At 37.7% G+C, this 21,057-nt stretch overlaps 3 protein-coding genes and 1 pseudogene across 4 annotated transcripts; 3 read left to right on the top strand and 1 right to left on the bottom strand.

The window, feature by feature from the left end:
• The first annotated feature begins 517 nt into the window (after positions 1-517).
• LOC147289667 (uncharacterized) lies at positions 518-1,266 on the top strand (annotated as a pseudogene).
• Positions 1,267-2,468: 1,202 nt separating this feature from the next.
• On the top strand, positions 2,469-6,094 carry LOC147289666 (Mitochondrial import inner membrane translocase subunit Tim17/Tim22/Tim23 family protein). Of its 2 annotated transcripts, XR_015121075.1 has the most exons (9): positions 2,469-2,924; positions 3,517-3,656; positions 3,766-3,865; positions 3,969-4,067; positions 4,230-4,577; positions 4,669-4,761; positions 4,848-5,054; positions 5,427-5,522; positions 5,638-5,775. XR_015121075.1 is itself a non-coding variant. In XM_086235526.1 (8 exons), exons 1-8 carry the CDS (start codon positions 2,601-2,603, stop codon positions 5,896-5,898), a joined length of 1,572 nt encoding a protein of 523 aa, XP_086091652.1. In that variant the 5' UTR covers positions 2,469-2,600; the 3' UTR covers positions 5,899-6,094. The 2 variants fall into 2 exon arrangements, 1 of the variants encoding a protein (XP_086091652.1); XM_086235526.1 differs by lacking the exon at positions 5,427-5,522 and having other exon boundaries at positions 5,638-6,094.
• Positions 6,095-6,202: 108 nt separating this feature from the next.
• Positions 6,203-7,997, top strand: LOC147289665 (Ankyrin repeat family protein). Its single transcript, XM_086235527.1, has 2 exons — positions 6,203-6,912; positions 7,061-7,997. The coding sequence occupies exons 1-2, from the start codon at positions 6,340-6,342 to the stop codon at positions 7,820-7,822; spliced, it is 1,335 nt and encodes a 444-aa protein (XP_086091653.1). The 5' UTR covers positions 6,203-6,339; the 3' UTR covers positions 7,823-7,997.
• A 5,144-nt stretch (positions 7,998-13,141) lies between these two features.
• Positions 13,142-20,920, bottom strand: SRS2 (P-loop containing nucleoside triphosphate hydrolases superfamily protein). Its single transcript, XM_086237042.1, has 28 exons — positions 20,763-20,920; positions 20,076-20,673; positions 19,810-19,973; positions 19,529-19,727; positions 19,238-19,294; positions 19,047-19,152; positions 18,828-18,961; positions 18,625-18,699; positions 18,343-18,468; positions 18,114-18,245; positions 17,942-18,025; positions 17,470-17,583; positions 17,198-17,298; positions 16,875-16,941; positions 16,380-16,430; positions 16,158-16,235; positions 15,489-15,698; positions 15,319-15,357; positions 15,094-15,165; positions 14,921-15,007; positions 14,791-14,847; positions 14,490-14,689; positions 14,301-14,394; positions 14,093-14,143; positions 13,860-13,922; positions 13,616-13,675; positions 13,401-13,463; positions 13,142-13,231 (listed from the first exon to the last, which is right to left on the bottom strand). The coding sequence occupies exons 1-28, from the start codon at positions 20,918-20,920 to the stop codon at positions 13,142-13,144; spliced, it is 3,330 nt and encodes a 1,109-aa protein (XP_086093168.1).
• Positions 20,921-21,057: the final 137 nt, after the last annotated feature.

The following is a 21,057-nucleotide window of genomic DNA, read 5'->3' as shown; positions in this document are numbered from 1 at the left end:
AATACCACCAACATTTGAACAACATAGTGGAAATAATGGTTTACTTGAAGACAACTGGTTTTATCTGAGCTTGGGACTTGGATTCTTGTTCGGGTTTTAAAGTGTACTTGGTTCGTTGCTGTTAAACATGCCCTGGAGCATTGGTATTTCACTATTACTAAACAATATAGTACAGAAAATTTATGGTGTAATTATTGAATGTTTACGTTAATTAGAACATAACTTGATTGCTTTGGTTGGTAGTTCTATGTCATATTTCATTTCTACGGATTTTAACTGATCCTTTAAATTAAACTTAAAAAAAAAAAAGACTACTCTTGATGGTTTATTGTTCATACACATAACCTACTTCATATAATTTAAACGTACTTATGGGGAGCACCATGAGAGGTTTACTTGTCAGGTTTCTAACTATTGCACCCATTACTTTTAGTATTGGCTTATGCAATGGAAATCTGTGTGTGCGTTGTAAAGAAAGTGAAAAAAAAAAAAGCACTTCTCATGTTGAAGCAAGATCATGGAAATCGACTTTCATCATGGGTTGGTGAAGCAGACTGTTGCAATTGGACTGGAGTTGTCTGTGATAACGTAACTAGTTACATCCGCGAGCTCCACCTTAGAAATTCCAACTCTTTCTTGGCTAACATTGCTTCGTTGGGTATAGCAAGTAGAGTATAGCAAAACGCTGTGTTTGGTTACAAGCATTGATATTTCAAACAACATCATATTTGGTATGATCCCTGAGGAGCTGACCAGCCTCATTGCCTTGCAAACTTTGAATATATCAAATAATCTTTTGGCTGGAAGAATCCCTTCAAACATCAGTAATATGACAAGTTTAGAATCTTTTGATTTGTCGATGTACCAACTTTCTGGTGAAATTCCTCCAAGCTAGCTTGGCTAGTTTGACATTTCTCAGTCACTTGAACTTGTCCTACATACAACAATTTCTCGGATCACATTCCAGAAAGCACTCAGCTTCAGAGCTTTGATCAGTTTAGTTTTATTGGTAATAAACTTTGCAGACCTCCACTCAACTAGAATTGCAGTGCAAATAGGGTAATACCACCAACAATTGGGCAACACAGAAAGTATCATTTATTTGAAGACAAGCGGTTCTACCTGAGCTTGGGACTAGGATTCGCGTTCAAGTTTTGGAATGTACTTGGCTCATTGCTGGTAAACATGCCATGGATCATTGCTCTTTCACAATTCCTTAATAGCATAGTACTTCAGCTTTATGATGTAGTTGTTGAATATATTTAAGCTAGTTTTGTAGCTTCTTTTCCAATTCCCATTTCCCACTAATGAATAATATCATTGTATGATCTTGTCCCAAATGTTACCCTTTCATTTGGATATGGTTATTTTCTTTTGTGTTGATTTTTTAAATGCTATCCTTTATAAAATTGTAAGACTTTGCTTTATAAATAAGTACCTATTCATAACATCATTCCAAAAAAAAATAATACCTATTCATAAGGGTTTTTAACACAAATAGTCCCTCAATTTTGACCAAAATATCAATTTAATTCTTAAAGTGTATTTTTACTCAATGTGGTCCTCCATATTTACCACTGAGCATCAATGTTATCCTTTCATTTAATTTCATTTCAATTTTCATAAAAAATAGTCACTGCACAAAACCTTTTTTCATAAGTGTATTAACACACTTGGAGAGGATGTGTTAAGATTTGGGATAAAAATGGTTTTTTTTTTTTTTTTGATTTGAGTGGGGGATCGAATTTGGTGCAAGTGACAATTCTAGCGTGCTTCCGACTTGGCTACCCTATCAAATTGGTCTAATTATAGCTGTTGATGAGATAGCCCAATTGAAAGAAGTAGAATTGCCCTTACACCCAAACTCAATCCCCCCCAAATAAAATAAAATAAGGGGGTGTCCCCAACTCAGATTTTAAAGGAGTTTAATGGATTTTAAAATCCATAGAATCTATCAAAATCCAAAGGAATTGGGTGGAATTCTTATGGAATTTGTTATGTGTAAAAAATGCATTCAAATCCAACCAAATCCATCCAAATCCTTCACTTAATGAAATCCATGACTTTTTGAGGACACCTGGATTTCATTGGAATCCATTAAAATCTGAATTGAGGACACTTAAATTTCATTGGAATCCATTAAAATCTAAATTGGAGACACCTAAATTTCATTAGACTTTTAAAATCCAATGAAATCTAAGTTGGGACATCCCCCTAAATTTCTTTGTATGTTATAAAAATGGATTAATTCACTACATTACTAACTCACATTTATGTGTGTATAAAACGGTTTATAATTGTAAACGAATTGGAGAGTTATAAAAGTAATTCTGAATTAGTGTTAGATGAACATGAATTTCCAATATACAAACACAATGAGAGAGACAGAGACCAATAAAATCCAGCATGACGGTATGGATAGTAGCATATGCCATTCGTAATTTTTGACGAAACCAAGAACGCATAAAACCCCAACATGTCACCATTAATGACATAAATAATCCAAACAAAGCGATCCTTCTCCTGCTTCCTATTTCCTCTACACCAGCGTCTGCCTCTTCGCAGATGCCAAACCCTAAACCCAAACCCTCCTCTCCGCAATGCCGTCGTCTCTCCCCAAAACCCCGTCCTCGCCGCCTCCGCTAGACAGCTCCGACGCCGAGCGCCGCCTCCGCGAGGCCGAGGACCGCCTCCGCGATGCCATCGAGGAGCTCCAGCGCCGCCAGCGCTCTGCCGCCGCCCGTGGGTCCCAGCACCACCCCCCTTGCGACCACGCGAACGACGAGTCGTGCGTCGCCCACGCGATTGGCAATCTCTGCCAGAGCTTTCTGTTGTCGTACGGCGTCAGAGTTGGAATTGGTATCCTTCTTCGCGCATTTAAGCTCGCCCGCAGACAGTCCTACTCTTCGCTGCTCGATCTTAAGGTATGGATTGGTAGTTTCGTAATTACTCTGCATTTTCATGCCCGATTGTGTTCCTTTTGTTGTTGGTGTTGGTGTTGGTGTTGATTTGGAGGCGAACAGTGAAAAGATTGGGTCTTGGGAAAATGTTATAATTGGAATAATAAATTGTTCCATTAGCGATAGTTAATGTGGATTTCTCTTGAAAATTTGATGCAGGATACTTATGAAGAATTGAAATTGTGTACTGTTGGGGTGCCTCTAGGGTTTTTATTATAAAGTGAATTCTTGGGCAATCATGAACTAGGCATACTTTGGCTTCTTATTAAATGAGTTGAATTATATGCATTCAGTTTATTTTCTCCTACCATTAACAAAATGACAATGCTCTTGGATTGGTTTTGCTTGTTGCTCAGTGGGTTAGTGCTGTAATGTCTATTACTTTTATGGATGCGGTTTTAGCATGTATCTATTGCTTTAATTGTGAGTTTCTGGAATTTTGCATCTTCCCATTTTTAACTCGTATGCTTGCATTGCATTTTAACCATTACTTGTTGTAAATTCATGATGATGTGCTTTTCTAGATTGTTGATAATATTCGGTTATTACTTTGCAGCAACTTGTCTCAGAAAAAGATCTCATTGTAAGAGAAGAAGCATGCCGAATCGGTTTATTTTTTGGTGGCTTTAGTGGTTCGTATCATGCTATTAGATGCTTGTTGAGAAAGTTTAGAAAGAAAGAGACACCATTGAATGCGTAAGTTTTCTTCTTTATGTGTGTGTATGTGTTTCTGTGTATATGCTTTGGATTATTTTGAAGCTTTTATTCCTTATATATGACTTTGTTTAAGGGGATGATGGAGCAGAATTTTAGCAGGTTCAATTGCTGGTTTGTCTATTTTAGCATTAGATGATTCAAACCGAAGGCGCACTCTGTCTCTATATTTATTGGCCAGGGTAGCCCAGGTATAATAGTGCATGTTGTATCTCTGTAGTTGTCCAGCAACAGTATTTGAAATAATTGGATTTTCATTTTTGGTTCTGATCTTTTGACCCTTTTGTTCATCAGTGTGCTTATAATTCTGCGAAGTCTAAGAACAAGTTTCACTTTTGGGGAAGCCATTGGAGGCACGGAGATTCTCTGCTTTTTTCTTTGGCATGTGCACAGGTAGCACTAATCTCTGTTATTTGTTGAGCTTGTAATTTAAGTCATTTGCCAAAGGCCTTTCAAATCTCTGTCTCTGTCTCTCTCTCTATCAGAATTATTTTGAAGTGATTTACTGTTATATCTTCCATTCATCATTCTAATTATTTACAAATTTTGTTTCAGGTTATGTATGCCTTTGTAATGCGTCCTGAGAGCTTACCAAAATCTTATCAAGAATTTATCCAGAAGACTGGGCCTGTTGCACAGCCTGTATACAAGGCTATACGGGATTGTTGTAGAGGTTATCCGGTGGATATTACCTCACTATCTGATTACTTGTCTGAAAGAACAAAAGCTAACTATGTAAAGTTGGAAGAGTATCCATCTATATTCTCTTGTTCTGTTATTCATCCAGACACAAATTCCTGTTTGGCTCAGAATGTAACTGCAACATCAGCTACATTTAGGAAAACATTTCCGCTCTACTTCTCTTTGACTTTTGTACCATTTGTTGTTCTCCGCCTACAGAAGGTAAACTCCTCTCTCTCTCTCTCTCTCTCTCTCTCTCTCTCTCTCTCTCTCTCTCTAATCTTGTTATTAATTTGAACTTGATCTTCTCTAGTTCATGGAATCCCCTGCTCGTACCTTTTTGTTTGCTGTTAAAGATGCTGTTCGCTCAACATCATTTTTGTCTGCTTTTGTTGGAATCTTTCAGGTAGCTCTTGTTTTTTTTGTTTAATACTTTTTCCTATCCGTATAATCTACATGGCTATGTTCTTAGTGTTTGTTTGTTCATGCTAGGGTGTCATATGTTTGCATAGAAAAGTTGCATCAAAGGACCACAAGCTTGTATATTGGCTTGCAGGCGGAATATCTGCTCTTTCAGTTTTACTGGAGAAAAAGGCTAGACGTGGTGAACTTGCTCTTTATGTTCTTCCACGAGCAGGAGATTCTTTGTGGTATATCTTAGTAAACCGCCACCTACTTCCAGATATTAAGAATGCAGAGGTACTATTTTATTACTATGCCACTTATCCCTCTACTTTGATCTCCTACTCACCGATGAGAAGGAAATCTATTTTCACCTTCCATTGGATTGAAATTCTATATATGTGGTTTGTTTTTTGTGTTTTTAAATTTGATTTAACAGTTGGTGAATATATATTTTTTTGTGCTCACCATTGACTCAGTGAGTATGAGATAATGACTAATCCCCCATACTTTTAACCTAGTTGGCAACTTGCTTTTTTATCCTGTTGTCTTTGAAGCTCCTTGTCATTATTAACAAGATTAAAGAAATTCTAGGGCTTACATGATCAAGCAATGTCACTATGTTATCAAGGAGCTTATTCCATTATTTATTTTTGGGTCATAATGTAGATTCTGGCCAAGGAATCTGAAGTTTCAGGGATTTGATTGTGTGAGTAGCTGGGAGAGTTGATTTGACAATTTTGTGTTATGACAACCATGATCTAGGTATTGAGTTGACTGAAATAATTGGTTGTGTAATAATGAATAAAACATTTAGTGGCTTTAGAATGAAGTGAGAGATTATTGAAAGTACATAAACTAACGGTTTTCAATTGTTCAGGTGTTCTTGTTCTGTTTGTGTATGGGAGGAATCATGTACTACTTGGAACATGAGCCAGACACTATGGCTCCGTTCCTCAGGACTCTGATCCGTCGCTTCCTTGCTAGCAGAATAAGCAATCCTGCCCCTTCATTGAATAGGAGTTCTTCCTACACATACTTGCATACTCTTGATGCCCTGAAGAAACCGAAGGTGTCAGAGAGTCCTGGTACTGAAGCACCTTCTGAGAAGTATAATCTTGAATCAATACCAGGGCTGTGAAGGGCTGGAGACTCACCCACCCCCGGATTCCGAAAAAATTTCTTCGAGTTTCAATTAACATTATTATATATTGAGACTCTATAATGTTCAATATCTTGTTTTTTTCTATATGATTTTTTGTATAAAATTTGAATTTATATGATGTACTTGATTTTAAAGAAAAGAATTGTAATGGAAGGCAGTTGCTAATTTTTTTTATAGCAGCTCACTCCTGAAATTGTTTCTAATTCGTAACCGTTGACCTTGCTGTAGTTGTGTATTGTAGGTGCATATACTTATTCAAACCGGGATTATTCTATGGTCAACCTGAATTGTTATTGTTATCTCATCAAAATAAATTAATGACATTACAAGAACAGATTTCCGACATTTACACTCCTACGAAGTCTTTCAACGGGACGCTCCTATCTAGAGATCAGTATTTTAACATAACTTGCCAGAATGGATGTAAGGCTGTTTGAGGCTTCTCAAACAGGAAATATCCAACTTTTGCACCAATTACTGGCAGAGAATCCACTTCTACTCCATAGTCTTGCTCTATATTCTGCAGAGAACCCCTTGCATGTTGCTTCGGTTGCTGGCCATGTTGACTTTGTTAAGGAGATTTTAAGGGTCAAACCAGCTTTTGCTAAAGAAATGAACCAGGATGGCTTCAGCCCCATGCATATCGCATCTGCCAATGGGTATCTGGAGATTGTCAGGGAGCAGCTGATGGTTGACCCGAGACTCTGCCGGCTAAACGGAAGAGATCAATGGACTCCTCTTCATTATGCTGCTACAAGAGGAAGGGCAGATATGATTCGAGAAATGATTTTGGCTTGTCCAGAGGGTGTTGAAGATGTGAATGTAGAGGGGGAAACTGCTTTGCACCTTGCTGTTAAGAACAACCAGTTTGAAGCAATTAAAGTTTTGGTGGAATTGATCAGAGAGATGAGGAAAGTGAACATACTGAATTTGAAGGATAAACATGGCAATACAGTTCTTCACCTAGCAACCTGGAGAAAACAACACCAGGCAAGTATAATCTGATCAATTTAATTTTCCATTTTTCTTTTCAAGATGAATGTTCTTTTTTGGGTGGTGGGGTGTGGGTTTTGTCAACATGAAGGTTAATGTTGACCTTTTCATTTTACTAAATCCAATGAAGTACAATTGTTCACAGGTGGTGGAATGGTTGGTTGGAACCGGAACTAGTACTCCTGCAGGGGAATTGGAAGTAAACAGTGTAAACCAGAGCGGTCTCACAGCTCTTGATCTGCTACTAATTTTCCCAAGTGAAGCCGGTGATCGGGAAATATATGAGACCCTTCGTGGTGCTGGAGCTCTGAAAGCACAAGACATAGCCCATTCCTCTGACTCTCATAACCATACCCTCTCAAATTGCCCCATGGCATCAGACACCCATCAATTGCTGCAGCCAAACAATTTGATTGAATACTTCAAGTTCAAAAAGGACAGAGACTCTCCAAGTGATGCACGCACTGCACTGTTAGTTGTAGCTGTATTAGTGACTACAGCAACCTTCCAAGTGGGAGTCAGCCCTCCAAACGGTGTTTGGCAGGACAGTATGTTGAACAAGAATGGGACTGGCAATAGTGAGCCAGCACACATAGCAGGGAGGTCCATTATGGGGTCTTACAGTGCAGTTGCATTCATCATTTTTGTGGCTTTCAACTCCATTGGGTTCTCGGTTTCTCTTTACATGATCAACGTGCTGACAAGCAATTTCCCATTGCAGTTAGAGCTTCAAATCTGTATCATTGCAGTGTACTGTTCATACAACACTGCAGTGGTCAACATTGCCCCAGATAACACAAAGGTCTTCATGATTGTATTTACTTCAGTTTTGCCTAGTATGGTACCACTTGCTGCCAAATGTGCTAGGCGACTTATCATGAAGGTAGGCTTAGCGACCCACTTATAAATCCTGTTTGTTGAATTCTTCATTTGAATAAGTTTAGTCGTTGCTAAAAAGTTATAGGCTTTTATAAGTGGTATTGGGAGTGGTAGGTGAAGGTTTAAGTTTTAGGTTTGAGTATTGAGTATTGTATTGATGTATTGAATTATCATTTTAAATTGTTGGTGAAAAGAAAAGTATCTTTTCCTTGTGCTTCCACGCCTTTGAATTACTTGCCAATATGCTTTTTTCTTTTTTATTTTAAAATGAGGACCTGAGGCCCAAACACTCAACAACTAAACACAAGCCCATTTGAGTTGAACGACCCTGGGGTGCATCTTGAAACAGCAGGCCCTACTCAGTCTAGGAGGCAAAGTCCAAGATGTGATTCCCAGCTCTAAAGTGAGGCCCATTTTAGCTAGCCCATTAGCTACAAGGGGGCTATGCACACCACCCTAATCCACTAAGTTGACCACCCCACTTAAATTTTTACCCCTTTGTGCCCATTTTGCCCCTGCATTAAAAAAAAAAAACTCAGCCCCTCCAATTTGGCCGGCCACCCCTCCCAGCCCTCCCCGCCGCCGGCGCGACATAGCCCTCCCCTTCGCCGGTCGACCCCGCCCACACCCAGCCCTCCCCGCCGCCCGATCTCCCTTCTCTCTCTCTCCCCTCTCTCTGCCATCTTCTCTCTCTCCCCTCTGTCTACCATCTTCTCTCTCCAGATCGGGGGTCGCGGCGAGGCTTGAGGTGAGGGGGTGCGGGCGGGCTAGGGATGGGTGCGACGGGGGTGCGGGCGGGCTGGGGATGGGTGCGACGGGGGCTGGGCTTGGGTGAGGGGGTGCGGGCGGGCTGGGGATGGGTGCGACGGCGGCTGGGGATGGGTGCGACGGCGGCGGGGTTTGAGGTGAGGGGGTGCGGGCTGGCTGGGTAGGGGTGGGCTGGCTGGGGGCGGGCTGGGGAGGGGAGGGGATCGGTGGGGGAGTGGTGGCTGGGTGGGGGAGGAGGAGAGGAGGGCAAAATGGGCAAAAATGGGCAAAAAATTAGGGGGGTGGTCAACTCAGCAGAATGGGGTGGTGCGCATAGCCCCCCCCTATGAACTCCCTCCGACAGCTCAAGACCAAATTGCCCATGGTGGTTATTTTCTAAATCAAATGTTTGTTTGTTTTTTTCTTATAAACTGAGAGAAGGGATTCAAATGTGTAACCTCTCAGATGTTGGTTAAGTTTAGAGACATATTAGTGTTGGATGACCCATGTTGGTCTGGTTGTTCAAATTGAACCACAGACTTGGATCTGTTCATTGGGCTTAGTCCTCACTTTATCGGATCTAGGTGGTTGTTAAGTTGAAAATGTCACAAATGATAACAATATGTCACCTGAAAATAAAAATGCGTCACCATGATCTAAGAAACACCATTAATTTAGTTGGAAAATATCATTAACAAGAAGCCATACATATGAATACAAATATGTATATCCATTCACAAGTATGAATGAAAGAGAGAGAGAGAGAGCTGGAGAGAGATGCTATATGAGCTTAATTTATACCATGCATATATAAGCAATATATATATTAATTATTGCACGGTGAGTTGGTGATGTTACACACGCTTCAAGCATCTGGCATAAGCATCCTCGTAACAAAGTTTATATTGATTGGGATTAGTAATAACCCAATGTTTGCATTCGTTATATGCTTGTCGTTTACAGAGTTCACTTTTTGGTACAAAAGGCGGAGGAGCCTGACGACCCCGAAGCTTTCGCGGCGGACGGTCTGGACATGCAATCAGAACTCGAGATAATGAACGTTCATTCACATTAATATCTGGTGGCCGAGGAATGGCAAGAGGAGGCGAGTCAGCTGACTCAGCTGACTCAGCCCAAGGGGTATTATTGAAATATTTGGGCTGCGGCAGCACAAAAACTAAAACTAGAACACTTAGCATAACTAATAATAGTAACATGCTCATTATCACAAGGCCGATACCATGTTTCTTCACCGTATTATTATCTTCATCCATTAATTGCTTTGCTCTCCAAGATAATTCTCTCTTTGTTGGATCTTAATTAAATGAAACTCAATCAAAGGCAAAGCAATACTTTGTACCCCAAACCTTCTATATTTAAAAAAAAAAAAAAAAAACGAATTGAATTGCGTCTATATATGCATATATATTTGTGGCAATGCTGATATATATATGCTCTTTTTTGCCTGAAACAATGTATTTCATTAAAATCGACATCAACTAAAATTATGTCTCGTTACTACAAGCATGAGTCATAATACAAGTTGTCGTGTGGTCTTTTGGTGACTCTTAGGATGGTGTGTGATCAAGGCACATATTGACAGCCAGCACAGGTAAAAGAGGTAAAAATATGACTTTTTTTTGGCATTAATTTATATATAAGGTAACAGAAAAATTCGATAATTAATTACATATAAATTATCTTGTTTTTTTTTTTTTTTTTTGAGAGTGATATAAATTATCTTGTTGGAAATTTGGATCTCAATCAATATGGCTTATAAATCTTGGCTGACAGTCATTAGGTCGATTGTGTAGACCACAAAGGTAATATATATAGGTCAAATGCATATGAGGAAAAGAAAATTGTGATCATTTCAAACTTCAATTTTGTACATTACACTTATTTTTTTGCTTTTATATTTTTTTAATTCAACGAACATTTTTTTCCTTTTATATTTTCTTAATTCAACAAACAAGAGCACAATGAACAACAAAAAAAGTAAAAATAAAATGATAATACAAGTATACAAATTAGGATATAAAAATCGTCTCTTTGAGGAAAATAGTAATTGAGAATATCAGTCCCCCCTACATAGTATAGTAATTATTAGTACATAATTAGATATGCCACAACAAAAATCGATGTGAAGGCTCAAAATTTTTGAGCCAGGATCCTAACCCTATTTCAAAAATTCAATTCTAATTGTCAAGCATGTTATTTTTCTTTTTAACATTGCCTATCAAACTCTGTCTTTAATTTTGTATCAAAACAAAACAAAAAAACAAAAAAACTCTATTTAATTTATATTTCGGCCAGCTATATCACAAGGGATGTAAAATGGGTTGATCCGATCCAACTTGTGATTTAACGAGTCAAGGCCTGATTTGACTTAAACCCAATTAAGCCTAACTCCTTTAGTGAACAAGGCCAGTGTACGTAGATGGGCAAAGGCTAGGCCCAAACTCGATTTTTTGCCCGAAAATAGAATTGGCCATATGGCCGAGTCTAGAATTTGGTTGAGTTGATTCCGAACTATTAAGGGGGTTTATTTCAGGATTTAAATCTTAAAAAAAAATAATGGCAAGCGCATCATCACAAGGCCAAGATGAAGTTTCTTCATCATCATGCCATTTTCTTCTATTGCTCTTAGATCCAGCTCTATCTTTTTTTGACTCTGTTTTTTTCTTTTGTTTCATAAATGGACCTTGAATGCAAAAGTCAACTTATACCCCAAGTAATAGTACATCATTTATTACTTAAGGAGCTGCTTCGGAATGAACAAGGGTTAATTTACAATGTATATATCTTTGCGTGATCAACATCCTCACCAACAAATTGCCTTTGATGTTTGAGCTTTAAAAGTCTCTGTCACATCTTATTTACATATATACAACATTAGGGTCACTACATTGCACTATAAATTAAAAAGCTCGAAATAAGCTCTGCTACTTATTGTATGTGTGTGTGTTACATGTCGAAGAATATAGAAACCAGTCCAATCCGGCCTAGTCTGGCGTAACATGATTGGCCTTAATATGTATAATGCGAGGCAGGTCTCACGTACATAGTCCTCCACTTGATTTATATATGTCTGCAAATCTGCAATTAATATATATTTAGAAAACATATATATATAAGAATCTTTGAACGGATGATGAATATTAATTATGAATACCATGCATGCAAGTGAAAGTGAGAGGGAGAAGGCTATATGACCTTAATTATAATTGATAAAGTCGCAATGCAATTATCAACCATAAATCGCAAAGTATTTGTCATAAGCTAATTGGTAACAAATATCATATAGTTTGCGATCAGAGTTAAACAAGTGTCTGCAATCCAGATGTGCCTTCAATGAGCAAGCTACACTAAAACGAGGAGGCGGTGGAACACTAAGTTGTGGGTGGGGAGGACATTCAAAGAGACGTCGAAAGTAGGGATTAAAATGATGAGGAAGGGGACGAGGGAGAGGGACGGGAAGCGACTCAGGCGATGAGGACGAGGACGACGACGAGAAGGAAAGGCTATTATTATGAACATTAATGGACTGCAGCTGCACAAAAACTAGGGCAAGCATTAACAATGACATGCTCAGCACCAAAAGGCCAAGAGCAAGTTTCTTCATCATATAATTATTTTCTTCCATTGCTCCCCTAACTAATTCTCTCTTTTACTTCTTCAATGGAACTCGATCCAATGCAAAACGCAATATATAAAATCCCAACTAGTATATATCTTTAACTAAAGAGCTGCTTATTAATAGTACTGGCCTTTGAATTGTTTTGATCGACATATGGTGATAGAATTAGAGCATCCAACCCAAAACCAATTGGCAATGGGTGGAGAGGCCCAAGACTTATAAGCACATATGTTAAGCCTTAGTTTTCCGATGTGGGACATTGCTCCACATTACTCTCAACACGCCCCCACACGTGTGGCGATATTTTTGAGCCTTACACGTGAACAAATTGTATTGGGTGACGTGGGAGCACGTGTGGCCGTTGGGCCTTACACGCGAATAACCAAGCTCTGATACCATGATAGAATTAGAGCATCCAACCCAAAACCAATTGGCAATGGGTGGAGAGGCCCAAGACTTATAAGCACATATGTTAAGCCTTAGTTTTCCGATGTGGGACATTGCTCCACATTACTCTCAACATATGGGTTATTAACAAATGTCTCGTTGCTACAGTCATGAGTCATAAGAAATAGTATTTTAGTGGCTTTTTGAAGATGGTGTGAGACTATTGTCCAAAAATAAAAGAAAGATGAAGATAGTAAAATGACTGTTAGAATGATTGGCCTTTACATATGGTTAGACGAATGAAAAACCATTAACTAACCGATTATCTTGTTTGAAGTTTTGAACTCAATCTACCAATACGGCCTATCAATCTACCTGATGGAAAACATGCCACGACGAAATGATATATTTATATATTTTAGAAATCAAAAGGAGTTACTAAAATGGAAAAATTGCTGGAGCTAAAGTTCTATAATTTAATAAACCAGAAAATTCACTAAGATGTTATTTACAACAAACACATGTTAAAAAAAAAAAAAAAAATTCCACATACATCACGATGACTATTTCTCATCATAATGACTTGTACTGCTCAATCAAACGAGAAGCATGGAGACGCGATGTAGGAGCCACCGTGCATCCCAAACTTTGCAGGTAAGAAATCTGATAATCAGCACAAGAAAGGAAATGAAATGAGCTTAACTTTATTTCTCTAATCTGTTGGAAGAAATACTAAATTCGAATTTTATTCATCGAAGATTAAAAAGAAAAAAAAAAGCGAGCACTGTGTCCAGAAAGAAATTAATAAATAAAAAGATGCAGTCTTAGCTACCTGTTTTGGTGTTGGTTCAGATGAGCCCATTGAGTTCTCGATCCTTAACTTCTGGAAATGCTCCTGAAAGCATACATAACCATATGTGTGTTACGTACATGGCTCACAACTTAAATCATAGGTTCAATCAACAATATCAAAGAAACAAAAATGAAAAGATTTCTACCAAAAACAACTAAATATGAAAGAGTAGACTTATCTTAATTAAACCTAACCTGTTTTTCCCGCATCAAATGAGCGCGTTGATCAGCAGGTATTTTCTGCCATCTCAAAACCTGTTACAAAGAAATATAATGTTGATGACAAGCTGGCTAGCATATACCAATCATGTGCACAAAACAAAATTTCACAGATCCTGGCTCATTAAGTAAATGCTAAATTCACTGATGTATATAATTTTTTTTGGATTTTGGATGCTAAGGCTTCCACAATTGGTAACAAGTACCCAAACATACTTACATATTCTGCATAATGAAATGCATCGTCACTTTTCAAGCAAGACTTCAGCGTGCGTAAAACATCCTGGGAGTTACATAGAAGTCAAGTCACTGTTATAAGAACAGCAGATACATCACTTGGGCATACAGCAAAAGCTGTTACTCCATGTTATTCAACTGGACCAGTTTAAGAGATTGGATGCTAAGTTCATGCATGCATATAACTGTATAATTTCTTCACAGAAAGCTTATGACCTTGTGTTTGTAGTTCTTGACTCGTAGACGTTCATCTATTACAAAACCAACCTGTAAAAGTTAAAACAGAAAACATAAACATTAGTCAGAACAATTAAGCATCACCATTCACCATTCACATTGCCTCCAATTCAAGTGAAGTTAAAAAGTCAAAAGGCAAAACAGAGTATTTGACTATTTGCTACAATATACAATGCAAAACATCCACCTTGTCAAGTAACCTCTTAGGATGTTGAAATGCTTGCTTCTTAGCCCACTCATTAAATACATGTGAAATAATTGATCTCTCTTCTACACTGAATCTGTTAAACAGTGACAGAAGAATGATCAGGCTTAAGTATAACCAAAAAAAAAATGGTAATAGTATTAGTCTACCCATCACAATTGGAAGCAAAACCTTTTTAGGAAGCCATTTCCGTTGTTGACCTCCACAAGTTCTATCAACTCTTCAGAAGCTTCATCAAGTTTACTATGGTCGACACCATTTTGCACCATATCTACTTCAGGAGGTTGAAAGTCTCGTTGTAGATCAGCTGTAACTGTTCCATTTGAAATGTCATGATGCTTTGATTGTAAATCTTCTGTACTTATTTCAGCCTACATACACATTTGATTCATCCATATACCAAAATCAAGATGATATTAAAGACAATGAACAGTAAGGACAGCAATTAAGGACAATGAACAGTAAAACATACCTGAACTTCTCGAAGATGATTTGGAATTTCTTTGAGAAATCGTGAAGGTTGAAGCATCTGAAGGAATCACCTTTCTTAGTCAAAGCAACAATAACAAGAAAGTAGGACAAAAATGCAAGCAAAGACAGACCTGCCATTTGGAATCCATCGTAACATAAAGAATGAAAAGCTTTCTTCTAGCTCGAGTCATTGCAACATATAACAGGCGTCTTTCTTCCTATGATTTAAATGAGAGGATTATTAAGCACAATTACCCTAGAAAATTTGTTTTAAATATAGAATGTTTAACAATTTACTACGCACCTCGAGGGAGGTCCCACTTTCTTTTGCAACACCATTGAATTCATGCAACAACGGAATCTCAGATTCATTCACCTATGTTATTGATATGAGCATTAAATTAAGTTAAAGTGATTTCAAAGAGATGGCAATATCTTCATGAATGTAAGGGAACAAAAATGCACATTACAAGCCATAAGTTAGGTAGCATCAGCATGTCGAATCTGCAATCTCTAAAGGGACAAGTACCTTAATTATGAAAACAATGTCCCATTCCAAACCTTTTGACTGCATGAAAAGAGTCAGTTAGTTAAGTCAAGAATTTTTGCAAAACTCCAGAGGAAGACTAATACGAAAATCCTAGCAGATAAAAGAGTTGGGGAAGGTTTGCATGAGAGGATTATAAAGAAACAAAAGACCTGATGGATGGTAGTCAAGGTGACAGAACTTTCATTGTCATGTCTCCGGGAACGAAAATTTTCACTCTCCCGCTCAGATATGTAGTTGATGAACGCTTTGATTAAATTAAGACAGCCTTTTTCTTTTACTACTGCTTCTCTCTCCCCTTCTGCCGCGACAAAATGAGTTGATAAAAAATCAGATACATCATCCAGTAGGTATTGAAGAACCTGCATTGAGAATAATTGCATCACAACCACACAGATGGACCAAGATCTATGTGAGAACAAATTTACCTTAACTTCAACCCGAGATAAAATAAGTTGCCAATATCATAAAAAAACCATAAGAATGGTCCATCGGTGGACAACTTTTTCTTTTATGGCTTTTGTCATTAATATAAACCATAAGAAAAGGCAAATAAACAAGAAAGAAAAAGTGAGTTAGATTTTTTTTTTTTTTTTTTCAAGTAAAAAAGGTATAATGCCATAAAACAAACAAACGCGATACCCACATAAAACTGGAGGTACTAGAAACATAGAAATCAGGTCTCATTGTAAGTGCTAAAATGAAACCATTAGAAGATCACAAGCAACAACCATCCCAATCAAGAAGTACATTTTTGCAGGTCTATTAAGCTTTATGTTGTAATAGCCTCTATTACCATCAGCATGAAACTCCAAACTTACAGATCTCATGTCATTGTCTTCATTTAGCAATTTTCCTCCATCGACATCAACGACCGCACGTGCCTCAAGAAGATACTTCTGAAAATTGAAGTCAAACGACAAATGATTAATAAAACATTGAATACATGTATAAAACAAAGAAAATGGTAAAAGAAATGCAAAGTTAATAAGAAAGCAGTTTTGTCAAAAAACCATGTCAACAGTGCAGAAATAGGAGACAACCTGTGGTACCATGTTTGCCACTGAGGTTATGACAGCTGAAATAGATTGTTCCTGTATGCATTGATAAGTGAGACTACTAAATAAATTCACAATTAAAGTGAACGACTAATGGCCAGAATGGCCAGAATTCTCTCATCATATGAAAACACATATTGAAAGGAACAAACTTTACCTCTTTAGAAACACATGGGTCTAAGTTATAACGGAGACTAACCATTTCAGAATATATATTGAAAGAATCAAGAATAATGTATGGAAGCAAAGAATATTCTTCAATCTTAATAACAAGGTGACATGAAACTTTACAGAGTTGCATTAAGCAGATGACTCAGATCAAACTACAAATCACCAAAGGGAAGCAGTTAATTTCAATTTTCTTTTCACCAGAAAATTCAAAAACTGTATCCTTTTATTCATTAAATTCAGAAAGTCCTACTACTACCTCATGCCAGTAAGCAGTGAGTCAGAGGTGCTACACTTTACCAAAATACTTACCCTGTGAACAAGTTTTGAAATTATCTCTATTGTTAACACCACCTTGCGTCCTTGGGTAAGCTGAGTCCTATTATCAATTATAGAGACCACAAATCAGTACAAATATAAAATATTTTAAACTCTTTTAAAACCAAAAGAAAACACAGAGAGACAGAGACAGAAAGAGGAAAAAAAAAACAAATACAAATGGAAAAACATATAATGAAAATAAGCATGATTTGATGGTGAATCAATTGCTGGATGTAAATTTTCTTATTAAAAAAAGAATACATGAGTATGTTTAGAGCTATCCATGTAAAACTGTTAAGGAATCTTGTTATGACCTCTTAAAGGTACCAGAAACTTTTGCACTGAAGATGTCACAAGCAGCTGATATGAAACTGCATTTTCTATGAGTTGAAATTTTGTCGATATAATCGATTACCTGAGAGAGAGAGAGAGAGAGACTCAGAGACGTGAGCCTAAACAGTGCATGTTCAAAGAAGAAAAGGAGTTCAAATCTTGATGGCATGAGCAATTACAACTGTAATGCTAAAAAAATATTAATATTAGTAATGATGATGATAATGATAATGATAAAACATTGAACATGTACCTTCTTCTTTTCCTCTTTCTCAAAAGGAAGTAAAGCCTTGAACACCCGACGATATGATCCATCATCACAACCAAGCAAAGTAGTTTTAAGCATAGCAATAATGGCTCTGACTACCTACCATACGACACGTGCTACATCAACAATTAATAACTATATATCATAGTATATCAAGTAATATTTACTTTTTATCAAATGTTAAAATTGATTGCATAATTCATCAAAGCAACCAATATCTTAGTATGGTATCAGGGTGATGAGTATAAATAAGAAAAAAGAAATACACCACTTAGGATACACCATGCCAAAATTCAAGTGAAAAAAGTGAATATATTATGTCAATTATAGGTCTTGTTTGCATCCTTCTAACATAAATTATACTTAATGAAAACAACCTTACACAAAACATTATAGGCAAACACAAGTGTGGATAGTAGAGAAAATAGGTTCTGTAATCTGGAAAAGTACTAACTACCTTCTTCCTATAAACGGCCACTCCATGAACATTAAACGGTATTTTCCTTTCACGCAAGGCTGTTTGGAAGACTTTTCCCGATACCTGTAGTATAAAATATAAAGAAAAATTTGTCAACAGGTATCAAATGATTCACCTCTTCCATGTTAACACTAGGGCAAGTAAGCTTGACCTGCCTCCGGTAAAGGATTGCTATGTTTCCATAGGAACACCTAGCATCTGACCGGTTAGATGTAGTCTCTGTGATCTTGTCAACAACAAAGGCACATTGTGCATCCTCATTGTTACATTCCTTGATAATTATCTACATTTTGTAACCAAAACCATTCAGAACTATGTCAGTAACTAACAGAAATGGAAAAGGACATCAAATTTTACTTGTTAGTGTAAAGATTAATTACCTTAGATCCAGAAGAATTGTCAGTGTCAACATTCTTAAGCTGGCATCGCTTCTTATTGTTTTTTATAACAGAAGATGCAGCTTCCACAATATAGCGTGTGGACCGGTAGTTTTTATTAAGTTTAATCTGAATAACAAAGTTATATTAAATTTCACATATCCCCATTGGGTAAAACACTAAAACTTCTTTCTAGAAATTATACAATATATGAATGCTCTATACATAATAACCAAGAAACTGTAAATAACATGAAAAGTCATAGCAGCCAAATACAAAACGAACCTCTTTGTAATTTGCAAAATCTTTACGGAAAGAATCAAATCCAGAAATGTCTGCTCCATTAAAACTGAAAATGGACTGCAGCAGCATATATGATATTTAACTTTAGCACAGGTAAGGAGCTTGATTAGAATGAACACAGAGAGAGAGAGAGAGCAAAAACATTGGACTTCCCTACTGTGAAACTTCAAAAATAAACAGCATACCTGATCATCATCACCAACAATGGTGATGTGGTTATGAGATGCAAGAACCCGCAAAAGACTATATTGCATAGCACTTGTGTCTTGAAACTCATCTATTACAATGGCTTTCCATAAATCCTGGCACTCCTTGAGCACTTTATAACAGCACAAAAAATAGTCAAAACAAAACAAACATGTGAGATTACATAAATTAATTGAATATATTTAGATGAAACAGACCTTCAGGAAAATCAGTGAGCAGCTTCACTGAGCAGCTAATTAAGTCATGGTAGTCCAAAGCGTTACAAGATTTTAAGATATCATTGTAGTTCCCAAGAATTTCAGCCTGATTCAGATCCACAGCTAAAACTCATAAGCAATAATACCTAAAAGGCAGAAAATATATCTGAAACATCTAGTTGTCAGCTTACTCCTATCACATCACCCATTTTTCTGCATTCGGCAGGAGTCTTTCCGGAAGCTTTTGCCTGAAACAGAGAAAATGCATAATTCATACATAAAGTCAATTCCTTAACACACATGCAAAGAGAGGTAGAACAGAGAGACAAGTGTTGCTCATTAAGTAATAAAAATGTGAAATACACAATCCAGACTCACAGACAATTCCTCTTCGAGATTTATAGATCTGTGATTGTAACTTGACTCTAGTTAATCTTAACCCATTATAGCATCAAGTATCAAATTTGGTATTCAAGACTAACCTGAGTTACAAACTTCAGCCATTTCTTTGACGCGTCCTTAAAATGATGTGGAGACGTTACACCATTAGACTCTTCATGAACTATGCAGGCATTATGATTATGTCGACTCTTTTCATCTTCTGACAACCGCACAGCTTCAATGATTGCTCTTCTCTGCTGTCCATGTCCATATATTAAGAATTCTGGTGTGCGCTCAAGTCTAAAACATAATGCAGAACATATCAGACTCGGCTATCAATAACATATGCTGCTGTTCAAGGGAGGGTGAATCTACAGCATACTTCTCTGCATGTGATCGACAAAGCTGCAAAGAAAATGAATGAAACGTGCTGATTGTAAGCTGTTTTGCAGTTGCTTTCCCAGCCACTGCTCCAATGCGATCTCTCATTTCAGAAGCTGCTGCTGTAGTGAAGGTCATTGCTAGAATGTTCGATGCACTAATGCCCTAATGAGAGTCACACAAATGAAAACGAAGAGGATTCGATCATAAACAATGAAGAGTTGAAAAACAAAAATTCAAAATTTAGAGGAAAAGTGGCAACAACACCTCATTAAGCAGCATTAGAACGCGCCCAACCATAGTGGAAGTCTTTCCGCTTCCAGGTCCAGCAACAATCATTAGAGGGATTGAAATATCACTACAAGCAGCTTCGCGCTGTCTGTCATTGAGAGAGTTCAGATATTTGGAAAACTCATCAGGCATGCTTGGTAATCCATGGTTAATAGAATTTGTTTCATTGACAGCAGTCACAGGCAGCTCTGAAGTGGTGTTAGTGTTAGTATCGCCGCCACGACTATCGGTATCATCATGATGAGTTTCCACGCGAGGCTTCTGCTCGATCAAAGCGTCAATTTCTTGTAAAATAGTCTCATCGAAATCGTCGTCGTCTATAATTCTAGGCGCCGAGAAAGAATCAAATGAAGAAAAAGAAGAAGAAGATTGCGGTTCTTTGATAGGAGTTGTGAAAGAATCTGATACGCTTGCTTCAATTCGAGTAATGATTGAGCTCCCACAACTTGAAGCACTGCTGAATTCACAACCTGCCGACTTGCAGCGATTCACAGAAAACGGAGATGGAGTGTTTATCGGTAACTCAGCAAGAGGAGCTCTGCGGATGCTACTATGCTGAGCTGGTGTTTGGATTCTGGAATTGGAAACGACGGAGTTTTATCAATCAATCATCCAAACAGCAAACAGAGAGTCAAGGTGAATCAAGATTCAAGAATGACTTACTTGTTGTGAGGGAAGTGATCGGGTGAAGCGACGTCGTTGCGAGGGCGTTTACGAGCAATGAGGGCCTTGGCGGCTCTGAAATTCCTGGAAATTCGGTTCCTTTGCTCCTCCGTGAGTCCTCCTCCTCCGCCGTGCATTTGAATGTTTTCTTTGGACATTGTTTGGAAGATGGGACCGGAAATTTCCCTGACGGCAGACCAGTCCAGGCAACCCTAGAAGAAGGAGCGAAAAATAGGACCAAATGTGTCCGTTTTTGTTTTGATTTTTTTCCCTCCTAATCGCGCGGTTCGAAATA

This window comes from Dryas octopetala, chromosome 3 (genome assembly GCF_963921425.1).
Source record: "Dryas octopetala chromosome 3, drDryOcto1.1, whole genome shotgun sequence".
Taxonomy (NCBI): Eukaryota; Viridiplantae; Streptophyta; class Magnoliopsida; order Rosales; family Rosaceae; genus Dryas; species Dryas octopetala.
The sequence above is the reverse complement of the archived record's forward strand: the minus strand, read 5'-3'. Positions and strand labels throughout refer to the sequence as shown.